The 15458-nt window shown below is 48.9% G+C and overlaps 1 protein-coding gene across 4 annotated transcripts in view; it reads right to left on the bottom strand.

The window, feature by feature from the left end:
- Positions 1-209: 209 nt before the first annotated feature.
- SCTR (secretin receptor) overlaps positions 210-15458 on the bottom strand; it is an 82189-nt gene continuing 66940 nt past the window's right edge. The window contains exons 8-13 of one of the 4 annotated variants that reach the window (XM_001083803.5): positions 12441-12501; positions 11169-11238; positions 7973-8064; positions 6033-6159; positions 1684-1725; positions 210-620 (exon numbers count right to left, since the gene is read on the bottom strand). In XM_001083803.5, coding sequence (XP_001083803.3) covers positions 471-620; positions 1684-1725; positions 6033-6159; positions 7973-8064; positions 11169-11238; positions 12441-12501 — 542 coding nt within the window. In that variant the 3' untranslated portion in view covers positions 210-470. Of the gene's footprint in view, positions 621-1683; positions 1726-6032; positions 6160-7972; positions 8065-11168; positions 11254-12440; positions 12502-15458 lie in introns of all 4 variants that reach the window. The other 3 variants (XM_077956857.1, XM_077956858.1, XM_077956856.1) reach the window with 3 other exon arrangements.

Genomic DNA, 15458 nt, shown 5'->3' with positions numbered 1-15458 from the left:
CTACTAACCAGGTGAGTTACAGTAGGAGACAGACAGAATCTGCTGAGGGCAAACATTTCGTGTTGACTGGGCCTTCTAATCTTGTTCCTGAGTAACTGAGCTGGGGGACCAGCGAGGAGCCCTCCTCCTGCAGGAAGGGGTTGGGAGCAGGCCAGAGCATACACCCTCACCTTGTGTCAAGGCAAAAGGATGGACAAATACAGATCAAATCTCATCCCAGGCACCCTTTATTTCCTTGTCCCTTTCTGGGACCCCTGAACTCTTCCCAGAAACCAAATCCCAGGCCCTTATCCTGCCCCACAGTGCCCCACATCCCTTTGGAAGAGTCCAAGACCTGGGAAGGGGCTTCTACAGCTGAAGCAGGGTATATTATAGGGTGTCTGCTGGGAAGACGCGCCCTCCCGCAGCAGTGCCCAGCCGTCTCAGGACCTGTCTTGGTCTCTGTCCGTAGGTGGCCCTGCCCCAGCCTCTCAGATGATGCTGGTCCTGCAGGTGCCCTGGCTCTGCTCCAAGTGGCTGGCCTTAGTGCTGTTGCTGAAGGAGGAGCTGAGGGCCATGGGGTGCAGTGGGAGCTCACGGAGGTGCCACTGCTGCCACTTCTTCTGAACCTCCAGCTGCACCTGCCCGGGAGACCAGCCATCAGCCCAGGAGGAGAGGACAGTTCTGTGCCTGGATCCCTGCTCACGCCCCCGGGGACTCCACGCAGTGGCAGGACAGCCGCTCCTGCCCAGCTGTCCTGTCCCCTACCCTGCAGGCCACGCAGATTGACTGTTTCCAGCCCCAATGTCCAGTAGTTACTGAGGGTCACCTCTCTCCTGGGCACATGCACCCACAATCTCATTACATTGTGTCCTGAAGAAAGGACTTGTGCACCTTGGAACAAGTGGATACTTATTCCCATGAAGCCACCCAAGCTCAGAACTTACCTGGGACCCAGGGAGTTACTCTAAATTTCCTTCACAAGTGCCAGCTGCAGCAGCTGAACGTTTGAAGCTAGGCTTGATGTTTGATTTTTGGGAAACATCAAAGGTCATTCCCATTCAAGTGCAACAAACCAGATAGATGGTCAGTAGTCACAGAAAGGCTTAGCTCATGTTGACTACATAGCTCTGTATGCCCAGAGCCTGGCGTCCTGACCCAAATGCTCTGTGTGAGGCTCGAGTCCTCAAAGTGAGTATGCAGTCTCCCAAGGAGTCACTGCTCATCTGGAGGTCCCTAAGGATTAAGCTGCAGACAGTTCTGAGTCACCCATTTTACATATGGGCAGACTGAGGCCCAGAGCACGGCAGTGACTGAGATCGCCCATTGAGCAAGCAGCAGGGCAGTCAGGAACCTGGGTTCTGCCGAACTTTCCTCCTGCATTTGCTGAACAGATCAACGTCGGCACCAGGAGTGCTTGTTAAAACACATTTTCTCAGACTCCAGCCCAGACCTATAGAATTTATTTCTGTGGAATGAGAAACTAGGAACAGGGTCCAGCCATGGTTTTAACAAGCCCTCCAGGTGATTCTGTTGCTCCCGTTAAGACTTGTAAAAGAACTGGCCAAGCTCCCTGCCACCATACCCAGGACTCCCTCTGACTCTTTCCATCCCCCTTCCTACCACCCCTCCCAGGTAGCTCCTGACCCGGAATCCAATGGCTAGGAGCTCTCCTGGGTACCTGGGTGACCCGAGACTACTCACCTCCCCGTTGAGGAAGCAGTAGAGGACGGCCACCACCAGTCCCTGCCAGACGAACAGAGGCAGCAGGATTAGCTCAGGTGCTCAGCATGTGACCTGAACCAGCTGACCAGCTGCACCCTCCCCAGGTCTCTTAATCACCAGCTACAGGCTCATTTCCCCACCTCTCTTGCCTCACTGGGAATTAGGCTACCTCTTGTGGGCTGCCCACGGTGCCCCTGGCTGTGCTGGCTCACCCAGCGTAAACTGTGAACTCCTTGCAGCCAAGGGTAGGCTCCCTTTCGAACACATGTGGTATCAGGGACAGGTCAGTAGGGGCTGCTAACCCAGTCAGCCGGGCTCAGGAAGTTCACCTGGGAGCCACAGGGATGGGTGGCACCTGAAGTGTGCCCACTCTGCTGGGAGGGGTGTAGGCGGCCCAGGGTTGCACCCTGGGCCGTGCATGGTCTTGTTTCAAGATAAGCTGGAAATTTGAATATGTTTAAATGTAGATAACTAATTCAAATTGAAAAACAAATGTGTAGGCAGAACAAACTATGTACAGGCCCCAGCCAGCCAGTGGTGAGCAGGGTTGGACCTCCCTGCTTAATGGACAGGTGGCTGCACCTCCATGCTCAGAGTTTTATGTTTCCTGGTGTGGTGAGGTCTATGCCTGTAAGATCCTCCCTCCCTGGTATTTGGAGCTCGCGATTTCCTGATGGTGCCCCCAGGATCCCGGTGTGGAGCTCTGTCAGGGGAGGGACTCCAAGCAGGCTGGGGTGCCTGCTTGGAGCCTAAGAGGCCTACAGGTGAGCAGGAAGCGGTGTCGCTGCGGTGTATTCGCCCTGCTCCTCTCCTTTCTCAGGGACCCACCTCAGGCCACCCTTCTCTCCCTTACGGGCCTGCCCTCCCCACACAGAGGCCTGACCTCAGATGGCCCAACTCCTCCTCCCTAGTCCACCCAGGCCTGCCTGTAGCTACTTACGAGATTGGAAAGGACCTCAAAGGGTGCAGAATCAGCTCATCGATGGTGGGCTTAACATGTACAACTTCTCAGGGATATTGGCATTTTAAAAAGAGTTAGAGGCAAAGCTGGAAGGGTTTGCTTTAGAATTTCAGGTATCAATGACTGCCACATAGACTGGGGACTATTTGAGGGGCAGAAACACTCAGGGCATTGGTTTCCAAGTTTTGCTGCACATTAGAATCACCTGGGACCATTTGTCCATGCTGCACTCCCCAGATCCCAGTAGCTGGGGGCATCAGCAGCTTTTAAAGATCCCCAGACAGTTCCAACAAACAGGCATCATGGTCTGGGAACTACTGTCAGAGAGGCAGTGAAAAGCATTTCAAGGCAGGCTGTGAAATAAAACAGACCTGGATCGGAGCACAGCTAGGCCTGAGTAATTGTAGGTCCCAGGTGCTTCATTTAATTTCACCAAAGCCCTTGGAGGCAGGTGAGAGGATCTTCACCTTACACGTGAGGGAACTGAGGCACGGAGGGGTTTAGGCATGCCTGGAGCTCTGTGTGCTTGGCCCAGAGCCACGAGCAGGCCGACGGTGCTGCCCATTGCGTGGGCTAGGGTTGCCTGGCCTCCGCTGCCCTGGGGTCCAAGGACACATTTTCACTGTTCAGAGGAAGGAGTTAGCTGTGCTCCAGGGTATATAGGGCAGACCGCACATAAGCCAGCAAGTTTACTAATCTCCACTGTGATTCTGCAATCATTAAGAATGAAGACTTTGAAGAATTTTAATGACATGAAGAAATGTTCGTGATGGGCATGATAGAGAATTAAACAAAACAAGCAAGATACAAAACCATACACATCATGATCCCAATTATGTGTGTGTGTGTCTTTGTGAACAGAAAAGAGACGGAAGTAAACACACCAACATTTTAACAGAGGTTATTTCTGGGTTATGAGATTCTAGTTTTTTTTTCTTATTTTTCTTTTTTAAAAAAAATTTCCTTATTTCCCAAATTATTCACAATAAGCAAACATTATTTGTACAACCAGAAAAAGTAAATAAATTTTTTTTTTTTTTTTTTTTGGAGATAGAGTCTCACTCTGTCACCCAGGCTGGAGTGCCATGGCACGATCTCAGCGCACTGCAACCTCCACCTCCCAGGTTCAAGCGATTCTCCTGCTTCAGCCTCCCGAGTAGCTGGGACTACAGGCACACGCCACCATGCCTGGCTAATTTTTTGTATTTTAGTAGAGACAGGGTTTCACCATCTTGACCAGACTGGTCTCGAACTCCTGGGCTCAGGCAATTCGCCCGCCTCAGCCTCCCAAAGTGCTAGGATTACAGGCGTGAGCCACCGTGCCCGGCTGTAAATGTACTTTTAAAGAGTATGTGACAGTGATGGTGTTATTACAGTTGTATGTGTTCTTCTTAAGCCCCGCCTTTTAGAAATGCATACTAAAGTGTTTGCAGATGAAATAACATGATGTTTTGAATTTACTTAAAAAGATGGGGGTAGTAGGTAGGGACAGAGATGAAACCAGACAGGCCATGAGTGGATACTGCTGAGGCTGGGGATAGGTAATGGGATTCACTATCCTACTGTCTTCACTTTCGTATATGAAAGACATTTTTGTGTGTGTATATAAGAATATATATACACACACATATATATTTATAAAACTTTAAAAGATCCTTTTCCTTCAACAACAATCCTATGAGAACATCAGAAAAGTGCTTTTGGTTTTCTCTTGACAAGACATTTTCCCAGGGAGGTAGTCCACAGTCCCAACCATTAGCCCCAACTCTGAGGGACAGGAAGTCTCCATCCATGGCCAGGCAGACCCAGGTGCAAGCTCTCAGCATAGTCCGTTTTCTGAGCCAGGTCAAGTCCTTCCACCCGACTGGTCCTTAGATCCTCTACCTGCTAGATAGGCCATCGTCTGCCCAGCCTCCCTGGACGTTACAAGAGCAGTGGTGGGGAAAGCTAGCTCCCTAGCCCCCAGGCCGAGAGGAAAAGAATCCTGGATTAAGCCAGAGGCTGAGTTCTCTGAAGGTCTGGGGCCCTGACAGGGGCTACTGGGCAGAGAGCCAGCTTAGAGGAGGGTGTGGTCTGAAGGTGTGGGTAGGGCAAGACCTGACTCCACTCGGTGGGTCCCCAGTGACGCATCCTCCCTAGAACCTTTAAGTAACAGGAAGACCCTACCCTGAACAGAGCTCTGGGGATGAGGGGAGGGTTTGAGCCCCTACTCACAGGCCGAGGCCACCCCACTGAAGGCTTGGCTGGACAGTCTCACCCTACTGTGGAAATGTTATTAAGGACTAAGTTCTTTAAAAAAAAACCAACTGGGAGAATTTTGTCTCAGGCCCTAGAGCCTATAATCACTGGCTTCTCCTGGCCATTAGTTTGATTTTGTCTTATGGATATGAGAAATCCTGAAACAATTGTTTCGTCTTTGCTTTGGCTACTGGGAAGCTCCCTACCACACTTACGACCCATCTCTCCCTCCTGTATAGAACTTTATCATATTTGTTTCTGTGTAGCAACCCAGGCAGTTGTATATTCTTTTTCTCACTGATCCTTCATCTGCTTATTTTTTGTCCTTTGTATGTTTTTCCCAAAAGCGACACTGCATTATTTTTGGAAGGAAATAGCTATGAGTAAATAAACAAACGGCATTGTGAAGTTTGGGATTCATGTTCAGGCTCCCTCTGTCCAAACACGTATACTGTTGTTGTTGTTTTTTAACTTCACAACATCTTGTTGAATTAGTAGGTAAGTGATTTTCCACCTCACTTTTTTAAAGTCAGTTTTTAGTTTTAATAATTTGCATATGCACGTGGTTTCAAAGAATCAAAAGGATTCCTGTTACGGAACCAGCAGCCACCTGACACCCTGCCCTCACTTCCTGTTCCTCAGATGCGACTACTCCTTGGAACTCTCTTAACTGCTCCTAGAAATTATGCTGATGTCGCTATTTGAGGAGTTTTCAGTCTAAGGAATTTTCTACGGACTTCCCAGTGTGAAGATGACGACAGTGTTCTCTTCCAAACACCCGCCCCGCACTCTTGCAAGGCTCATCTTCCTGCCTCAGTGTTTGATGACTCAGCCATCGCGGTTACGTTATTTTGACCATGCATATGCTGTTGAGAGTTGTACAATATAGTGTACTGGGGCTACTTTTCCTTTTTATTTTCCCTGAAGTCAGTTTCTCTGTCTCTCTTAGTTTTATCTCCCACTTCCATTTGACTGGTGGGGACTTGTAGCACTGTCAGGTCCGACCCCTTCTTCCCCTGGGTCTCCGCCAGATAAGGCATCTGGCTCGCTGTCTCTACGCCCTCCACTTCTCCCTAAGCACACAGAGAACTCCTCTTTTCGGCAGGCAGCCCCAGTCCCGGAAGCTTACCTGGAATGAGCCAAGGGCCAGTTCAAAAAACAGCTGCATCTCCATGGCGTCCTCTGGGGAGAAGGCGAAGACGATGTAGTGGATGCCAAAGAGGGGGATCAGCAAGAGAGTAGACCTGGCCAGGCGCCTGGGGACACACAGAGACTGCAGCCTCCACTCTGCCTCCCTGTGCCCTTCTCCTCCTGCGGGCACACAGCTGTGCCACTCCCCAGCTCGGGACTGACTGCTGAGGCTGGCTAGCAGTGCCCCACACTTTTTTGTTTTCATTTTTTATTTAGAACATTTCTAACTCCCACGTATCTATCACTCAGATACAACAATTTTTGACTCATGGAAAAGCCCCAAACTTTCTGATCATGCAACTCCATCCGTAAAAAGAAAAAAAAAATCGGTACCTACACCATTAACTTTATCAATTACGTGCCTATATCACTGCTGCTCTATGTCTAACATCATCTAAGCAAAGCCAGGTTTCTCATTTGCTAGATAATAAATATCTATAAGGATAAATTCTTGTATTTGCTTCCCAGGTTAGAGTTGCCAAACTTAGCAAATAAAAATACAGAATCCCCAGTTAAACTTGAATTTCAGATAAACAGTGGACACCGTGTGGGGGTATAAATACTGAAAAACGATTTGTTGTTTATCCATAATTCAAATGTAACTGGGCATCCTGTATTTTACCTGGCAACTTCATCCCAGGCCTCCAGGAATCTGACACCAGGTAATCCAAGCCACTGCCAGATTCTCAAACACAAAACACCATGGAGAAGGTCTCTGGGGGACACTAATTTGTCCTGTTTTTGTTTTGTTTTTTTCTTCATTTTGAGACGAGAGTCTTGCTGTGTTGCGCAGGCTGGAGTGCAGTGGCGCAATCTCAGCTCACTGCAGCTTCTGCCTCCCGGATTCAAGCGATTCCCCTATCTCAGCCTCCTGAGTAGCTGAGATTACAGGCACCCTCCACCATGCCCGTCTAATTTTTCTATTTTTAGTAGAGACGAGGTTTCACCATCTTGACCAGGCTGGTCTCGAACTCCTGACCTCAGGTAATCTGCCCACCTTGGCCTCCCAAAGTGCTGAGATTACAGGTGTGAGCCACCGCGCCTGGCCACTAATTTGTCTTTAATATAATTTATGGGCTGAATTATGTCCACACCCACTGCCAAATTTTTACACTGAAGTCTTAGCCCCCAGTACCTCAGAATGTGACTGCATTTGGAGAAAGGTCTTGAAAGAGGAGGCTAAGTTAAAACGAGGGTGGAGTGGGGCCTAATCAATCAACTGGTGTCCTTAGAAGAGGAAACATGGACACACAAAGGGACATCAGGAATGCCCACACACAGAGCAAAGGCCCTGTGAGGACACAGCCAGAAAGGCCAAAGAGAGAGGCTTCAGAAGAAACCAAACCTGTTGCCACCTTGATCTTGGACTTTCAGCCTCCCGAACTCTGAGAAAATACGTATCTGCGGTTTAAGCCACCTAGTCTGTGATATTTTGTTATAGAAGCCCTAGAAAACAAACATATTTCTCTCTAACATTTGAAAGGTCTTAAGTATTTTTGGATCACACACTTCCCTAAAATCCGATGAAACCGAAGGTCATCCTCCTTTGAAAAATACACATACTGTTCCTACACACATTTGTGTGAATTTCAGTCTTTAATGCACATGTGGAGACTCCCTAGCCTTGCCCTAAGGATAAGATCTCTCTGCCTTCGGGCTTCCTGCCTGAGATTTCTTAGTGTTTCCATCCCCATACAGTGTCTGAAGCTCTACAGTCAGACCATTCCCCCCAACCGCCCCCATGCACCTGGTAAACTTCTTAGGACTAGGTCTGCAACTTTTCCTCCATCTCCAATAGCTAGCACCAGTTGAGTACATAGTAGGTGCTCAGTAAATGCTTGCTGACTGACCATGCCTCAGTCTTCGCCCTTCACTTACTTATAATGGCTGACTTCATTTCCTCTTGTTTCCTGGGTTCTAAGTTTTCTCATCAGGATTCTTAGAATGTTTATAAAAAGGATGAAATTAATCTGCAAAACACAAGGCAGAGGTGGAGCTGAAGGTATCTTGCTTTTCCAGCCACCTCTCCTGGCCCTGTCACCCGGACCTGAGGGCAGAGAAGACATTGCAGACATCACAGCCAGGATGGCTCACCACTGCTGCCCGCCCTTCCCATCCCCAGTCCTGGTGAAACTGTCTAGAGTCCATGGCTGGAGGCAGGACTCCCTCCTACCCTGGGCTGCAGGGGCTCTAAGGTCTGCTCAGTTGCAGGGCAGATCACTCACCCTTGCACAGCATTGGACGCCCCTGGGGATACTGTTAAAATGCAGGTCTGGGGTGGACCTGAGAGTCTGCATTCTAACAAGCTCCCAGGTAATACAATGCCAAAGCTGACTGACTTTACAGCAGTGGTTCTCAAAGTTTAGGGTACCCATTGCTGGGCTCTAACCCCATAGGCTATGGTTCAGTAAGTCTGGCGTGGGGTCCAAGAATTATTATTTTTAACAAGCTCCCAGGTGATGCTGAAGCTGCTGGTGTGAGGACCAGTTTGCAGGTCAGTCGCCAGCTTCAAGAAGCCACCCTTGATTACTTCCCTTTCCTGATTCACTGTATTTAGGGATAATATTACTGTTTAAGAGCACTTAAAATATCTTTTTTTTTCTTACCAACTATGATCGGGAGATAAAAATATCTTAAAAGCTCAAATGCATGTGCCTGTCAAACATGTATGTGCCTACTTATCTGCCAATTCAACTGCCAGTTCCTGAAGGTCAGGAACGCAGTCTTTTTATTCATTTTGGTGTCCCCTCCCCCAACCCCAGTGCCCAGGGCCAACAACATTAGGAAGTTGCCCACGTGGTAGCATCTCTCCCTCCCTCACCCACCTGCTCCATTTTATAGAAACAGGGATCAGTGGAATCACCCAGCCTCACACCCGCATTGTCCACACAAGCAGCCTGGGGCCTGGGAACACTTGCCAAAAGACACAGGATTAGTGGCCATCTAGGACTCCTGGCCCAGCACTGCTTTTCGGGGAACCCTGCTTCTCTGCAACTTGTTGTAAGCTGGCTATGCATGCTGTCAGCTCATTGAGGCTATTTAGTTTAATTTTGTTTGCCTTAGAGTTGTATTTAATTTAATAGGGAGCACTGGAAGGCAAAAAAGAAAGAAAGGAAGAAAGAGAAGGAAGGGAGGGAGGGAGAGAGGGAGGAAGGAAGGAAGGAAGGAAGGAAGGAAGGAAGGAAGGAAGGAAGGAAAAGGAAGGAAGGAGGGAAGGAAAAGGAAGGAAGGAAGGAAGGAAGCAAGGAAGGAAGGAAGGAAGGAAAGAAGAGAAAAGAAAAGAAATCTTTAAGGTCCCAAGAATGAGTCTATTTTGAAATAGTGGAATTCCAGGCCCCATGCTAGGTTGGTAGGGAGATACTTTGCATCAGGAGTGCTCATCCAACATCCTCAATTGCTGAATAAACTACAGTCCTCTGAAACCAGCCCCAGACACTGGAGCTGGCTGTCCTTCATCCAGGGTTGTCCTGGACTGGGCTGTCCAAGTCCCAGAATAACAGCAGGGCTGGCTTAACTAAATGAGGAAACAGCATCCGGCATGAATATTATGAAGCCATGGCAAATCAGTTTCTCAAGGAATTCCACATGAAACAGGAAAGCTCACATCTATTGCTAAATGAAAAACAAACAAACAAAAACCTAATTAAGGCTTTTGAAAAAGAAAAGTATGTCTGCTCAAAGAAAAAGATAGGAAGAAAAACACATGGTCAGAACATATATGTAGCTGGGAGAATGATGAATGATTTTTTTCCTTTTTAAAAAATACATTCTGTGCCCGGCACAGTGGTTCACGCCTGCAATCTCAGCACTTTGGGAGGCTAAGGCAGGCAGATCACTCGAGTCCAGGAGTTCAAGACCAGCCTAGGCAACACAGTGAACGCTCATCTCTACAAAAAATTAGCTGGGTGTGGTGGTGGGAGCCTGTAGTCCCAGCTACTCTGGAGGCTGATGTGGGAGGGTCACCGAGCCCAGGAGGTGGAGGTTGCAGCGAGTCATGATTGCGCCACTGTAGTCCAGCCTGGGTAACAGAGACCTTGTCTCAAAAAGTAAAACCAAAACAAACACTTTGTATTTTGCATTTTTTGCTCAGATTATATAATTATAAAAGAAGGTTGTCATGGAATGGCCCCCTCCTCTCAACCAATCCCAAGATGCTACCCAGGCAGCTACTGGAAGAGAAGGGGCCCTGTCCTGTGCCCTCTCCCCCTACCCCACGCCAGCGAGCCTGGCAGGGCATTTGCTTTCAACTGGTTCTGCAGCCTTGGGCATCCCTGAGCTGTCCGTGTGGTCGTTATTTCCAGCCGAGGCACTGCTTCCATCCACGAGATGATTCCCATGTGTCGCCATGTGCCTTCCCTCATCTGTCCCCGTGCTGAACCATACCCATGGGCTGGGCTACAGGACTCGACCCTGGTACACAGCAGAATCGCCTGGGGACCAGTACCCAGGCCTCTTGCCAGAAAAAGAAATAGAATCACTAGCTATCAGTATTTTTAAAAAACTCCCAGGTGATTCGAAAGGGCACCAGGATTGACACCCGCAAGCTGCTGTCCAAGATGGCCACCCAGCATCTCTTCCCTGGGCCCCCCCCTGCAGGCCTGAACCCACTCGCAGCATTGCAAAGTCCCAAGACCATGGCCCCACTGAGCTTCCCCAATCTGCACTCCCACCCTGTTCAGATCTCAGCTTAGCGACTCATCCCAGGTTAACGAGCAAATCCCTAGAAAAATGCTCAAGGCCCACAGGTCTGAACCAGTGAAGGTGGAATTTCAGGCCAATGGGAGCCAGCCCGTTTAGAACAAGGAGCTCTGCTCACCACACTTGAGCTGCTGCTCGTGGGAAAGAACCAGGTTCGCAGACTCTTGCCTCCAGCCTACCCCTCATCCCACTCCCCGACATTCTGTAGGGGGCAGAGCTTCCACACCCCACGCTGCTTACCAACATCACAAACACTGTGGTTTATCCCTCCTGGCACCTACAGGGAGCCCTGTCCCTCCGCCCTCTGCCCCTGTGGGCTGGTCACCATTTCTGTCTCTCCCACTGATCCCCAGTTCGGGAGAGGAGGGCCACTCACCAGGATGGAGAGGATCACAGGCCCACGAATGATCCACCAGATGGATGCGTTGGCATTGATGTCCCAGCACCTAAGGGAGGGACAGCTGGGCATGGTTACGAGTGGGAGCTGGGCTGACCAGCAAGGACATGTTCCCTGAGGTGGCCCTTGGTATGAAGGACCCATGTTTGTGGCACTGAGCCCCTGCAGTGGTGTGCCCAGTACCATTAGAACCCCGCCCCTCCTGCCACCCAAGAGCACTGCTGGGGCTGAGGGAATGGCCACCTGTCTCCCTGCGAGAACCTGAGAGCCGGGAGACTCCCAGATCCAAAAGTTAGCTCACTGTCAGAATTCCCCAGCGAGCACGGCGGCAAACTCAGCTACCGACAGAGGCCAGGAAAATGACATCAGTAAGGGAAGTGATGGATGGCTGACATGTGACCTCAGGATGCAGGGACATCAGGCCTGGAGAGTACTTAGCAAACTGGGGAGTATGTACCCTGTCCCAGACGGCCACAGCTCTGCTCCAGCTCATTTTTCCACGAGGAAAAATGGAACATGTTAAAGGACCTCTCCATTTTTTTTCTAGACGAACTGAAAATCCAGACCTTTAAAAAAAGTGAGTTCACCCAACACAAAAATTACTTTGAAGCAATGATTTCGGGCTGAATTTGGACTATAGACACTTGGATGTCTCATTTGACCTCATCCACTTATTGGCCTGGTTGTGTCATTATGCTCCTGAGAAATCAACTCTCACGCTGCCCCGCTGCCTCACCGCTGCCCTGCTGCCTCTCCTCTTCCCCAGCTGCTTTCACACTTGCTTCCCATGTACCTACTCCCAGGTGCATCCCCTGGGCTCACTGCCACCCTCAATGCCTGACTTCTTTAGAGCCTGGCTCTGCAGGGCTCCTAAACACCCAGGGGTGGAGAGGCATCCAGGAGGGAGATCCTAGGAGGAAGAAAAAGCTGGGCTGGCCCTTCCTTGAGCTTCCTCCGCGGAGCAACACCTGCCTGGAGCCCCATAGCTCTTGTCTGGCATCTGACCCACACACAGAGCGGACGGGCAGCAAGAAGACAGGACGGCCAGGATGGTGCAGGCATGGCCAAGGCTGCTCAGCCCACCTGGAAACTCACACCTGGGAAGCAGTGGGCATTAGTCCAGGGAACTCATCTGTGGCTTCTATTTTGAGAAAAAGGCCTTTTCTAGATGGCTCCAAATAAGTAACTACGCTGTTTGAAAAGCTGGACGACGTCAGAGACGTTCTTGTTATCCTCCTTCCATTAGCTTACCCAACGTCCTCCAGAAGGTGTCTGGCAATAGCCCACAAAGCAACAAAAATGGCTGGAGAACCTGAGGATTAAAAAAAAAGGGAGGGGCAGAGGAGACAGGACTCAATTTTCAACACACATATGAGAACAGGACAATCGGTTACCCCGGCCCAGCTACTGAGCAGGTGCCAAGATTTGGTTTCCACAGAAACCCCTCTGCCATCTTGTGCCATCTTGTATAAATGTGGCGCCGTGTGCCTCAAGGGTGCCAGGCATGCCCTGGGGATTACGGCAGAATCAAAAGGATCCCAAAGGTCACTTGGTGTTAGGGGTCTCCTGGTAACCCGGGCCAGACTCCAGAGGACCACTGCAAAGTATAGAGGGGCTGGGACTCCTGGGCAGGCTCGTGGACTCATGGAGGCAGCTGGTAGATCCCCCTTCTCATACTGCGATCTGCCTGGCCATGTGCAGCGGGGAGGAGGAAGCGGAGAAGGGGTAGACGCAGCTCATGAAAGAAACGTTGATTTTATTCAAATATTGGCTTGTAAAAAGCTTGGCCATTTAACAGCTAAGGTAAGTCATCACTGTCATGTTTAAACAAAAATATATTTCGGACTAGAGATGAGATCAAGTCCACAAGAATTTAGAAGAGAAAATACAACATTTCCTGACTTCTAGTTAAACATGGCAAACTGAACTTATACATTTATCCCTACTTGCCCTGTAGCCCCTCTAAAATGATAATAAAGAAATAGAAACGGTAAAAGCCTATAAGGACAAAGACTGAGAAGGAAGGGCAGATAGAGGAGAGATGGCAACAGGCTTAGGCACACAGAAGGTTGGCAGAGGAGTGGCAGCTGATGTCCCGAGCAGAGGAAGCTGAAACAGAAGTGTTGTCTGGGGCAATGCTGCTAGAGAAGTACCCAAGGATGCTCTAGGGCCAGGGCACTCGGTACCCAGGAGGCAGGTGGCAGGGTGGGGCTGGGGCAATAGAATGGTTTGAAGTCTGGATAAGAAACAGATAAGCACCCCAGGCGACCAGCACTACCCTCACGAGACTGAATAGTTAACTTCCAATAGAGTTTATTCTCTGCAAAAACTGAGCCAAGGAGAACAGGGCTGCAGCCCAGCAGAGGGCTGGAGGGGGTGCTCAGCCGAGCAGGAATGGAGTGATGGTCTACACCAGCACTCAAGGTGGCGCTTGAGCACCTGGTATGCGGCTGGTCCCTACTGAGTTGTGCACTAAGTGCAAGATAGATACCAGATTTTGAAGACTTAGTACAAATAAAATAATGTAAAATATGGCCAGACGCAGTGGTTCATGCCTGTAATCTCAGCACTTTGGGAGGCCGAGGAGGGGCAGATCACCTGAGGTCAGGAGTTCGAGACCAGCCTGGCCAACTGGGTGAAACCCTGTCTCTATTAAAATAAAAGACAAAAATTAGCCAGGCGTGGTGGCTCATGCCTGTAATCCCAGCTACTCGGGAGGCTGAGGAGGGAGAATCGCTTGAACCCCGGAGGCAGAGATTGCAGTGAATCGAGATTGCACCACTGCACTCCAGCCTGGGTGACGAGAGAGAAACTCCGTCTCAATTAAAAAAAAAAAAAAAAAAAAGTAAAATATGTCATTACCAATTTTTATATTGATTATACATTGAAATGATACTATTTTGGTTGCATTGGGTTAAGCGGAATAGATTATTGACACAAATACCGCCTGTTTCATTTTACTGTGTTGATTGTGGCTACCAGAAAATTTTAAGCTAGATGTATGGCTCAGATTCTGTTTTTTTTTTTAAGCAGAAATACTTAAATCAGATTCTATTTCTAACGGACATGCTCAAGCTGAATGGTAAAAGCCTCAGGTCCGGGGCCGCTCAGTTTTCAGGCCTCTACTGAACAGGCTTCTACGCCTACCCCAACCCTCTACCCTCTGCCCGCCTCCCTGCCACTGCAGGCTGGAGATGAAAGGATTCTCTAGAGGAACTGAACAGCCCCAGACAAAAGGCCTATAGATAGCCATGGGGGGACCCTCCAACACTTCCAGCCCAGTGTCCCTTGAGAGACAAGCCCCACACCCCTGACAGCCATTAGCCGGCTCTGAAGTGATTCATCCTTAAATAGGAACAGACAGCCAAGGTCACCAACATCTTATTACATAAAAGACAAAGACCAAAACAATCAGAGAAAAGGAACTCAGAGGAAACAGACCATACAGGAAGCAGAAGGAACTTGAACAAAACAATTCTAAGGAACTCCGTAGGAGAGATAAATGGAGAGATAAAAGGTCGCATCTACAAGACACAAACAGGATGCTGTCAACAGGGAGTACTCGGAAAACAAGAAAGGGGGCTTAGGAATGGAACATATGATAACCACAACTCAACATGCAATAGATGGGTTGGAAGATAAAGACTAGGAATCTCTCAGCAGAAAAAACAACAGCAGAATGAAAAGCAGGAAAAATAAATTCGAACATTAGAGGTTATTCCAGGATGTACAACATTAGACTAAAGGGAGTTTCAGAAAACAGAGGATAAAAAACAGAAGGAAAGAAATAATTAAATAGATAATGTAAGAACATTTTCAAGAAATGAAAGACATGAATTTTCAGATGAAAGGGACACCGTATGCCAGGAAAAGAGATGAAAAAAGACTTGCATCACAGCACATCCCTGTGACATTTCAGCACACCGAGAGAAGATCCTGCAGTTTATGTAGAAAGGAGTAAAAAGTTCAGGAAGCAAAATGGCATGGCACTCCCAATAATGCTGATGCCAAAACAAAAGACCCTCAAAATTCTGGGGAAAATGATTGTTCAACTTTTCTTTTTTTGAGATGAAGTCTCACTGTTTTGCCCAGGCTGGATTGCAGTGGTCTCAGCTCTCTGCAACCTCTGCTACCAGGGTTCAAGCTATTCTCCTGTCTCAGCCTCTTGAATAGCTGAGATTACAGGCATCCACCATCACGCCTGGCTAATTTTTGTATTTTTGGTAGCAACAGGGTTTCACCAGGTTGGCCATGCTGGTCTCGAACTTC

This window comes from Macaca mulatta, chromosome 12 (genome assembly GCF_049350105.2).
Source record: "Macaca mulatta isolate MMU2019108-1 chromosome 12, T2T-MMU8v2.0, whole genome shotgun sequence".
NCBI classification, from domain to species: Eukaryota; Metazoa; Chordata; class Mammalia; order Primates; family Cercopithecidae; genus Macaca; species Macaca mulatta.
The sequence above is the reverse complement of the archived record's forward strand: the minus strand, read 5'-3'. Positions and strand labels throughout refer to the sequence as shown.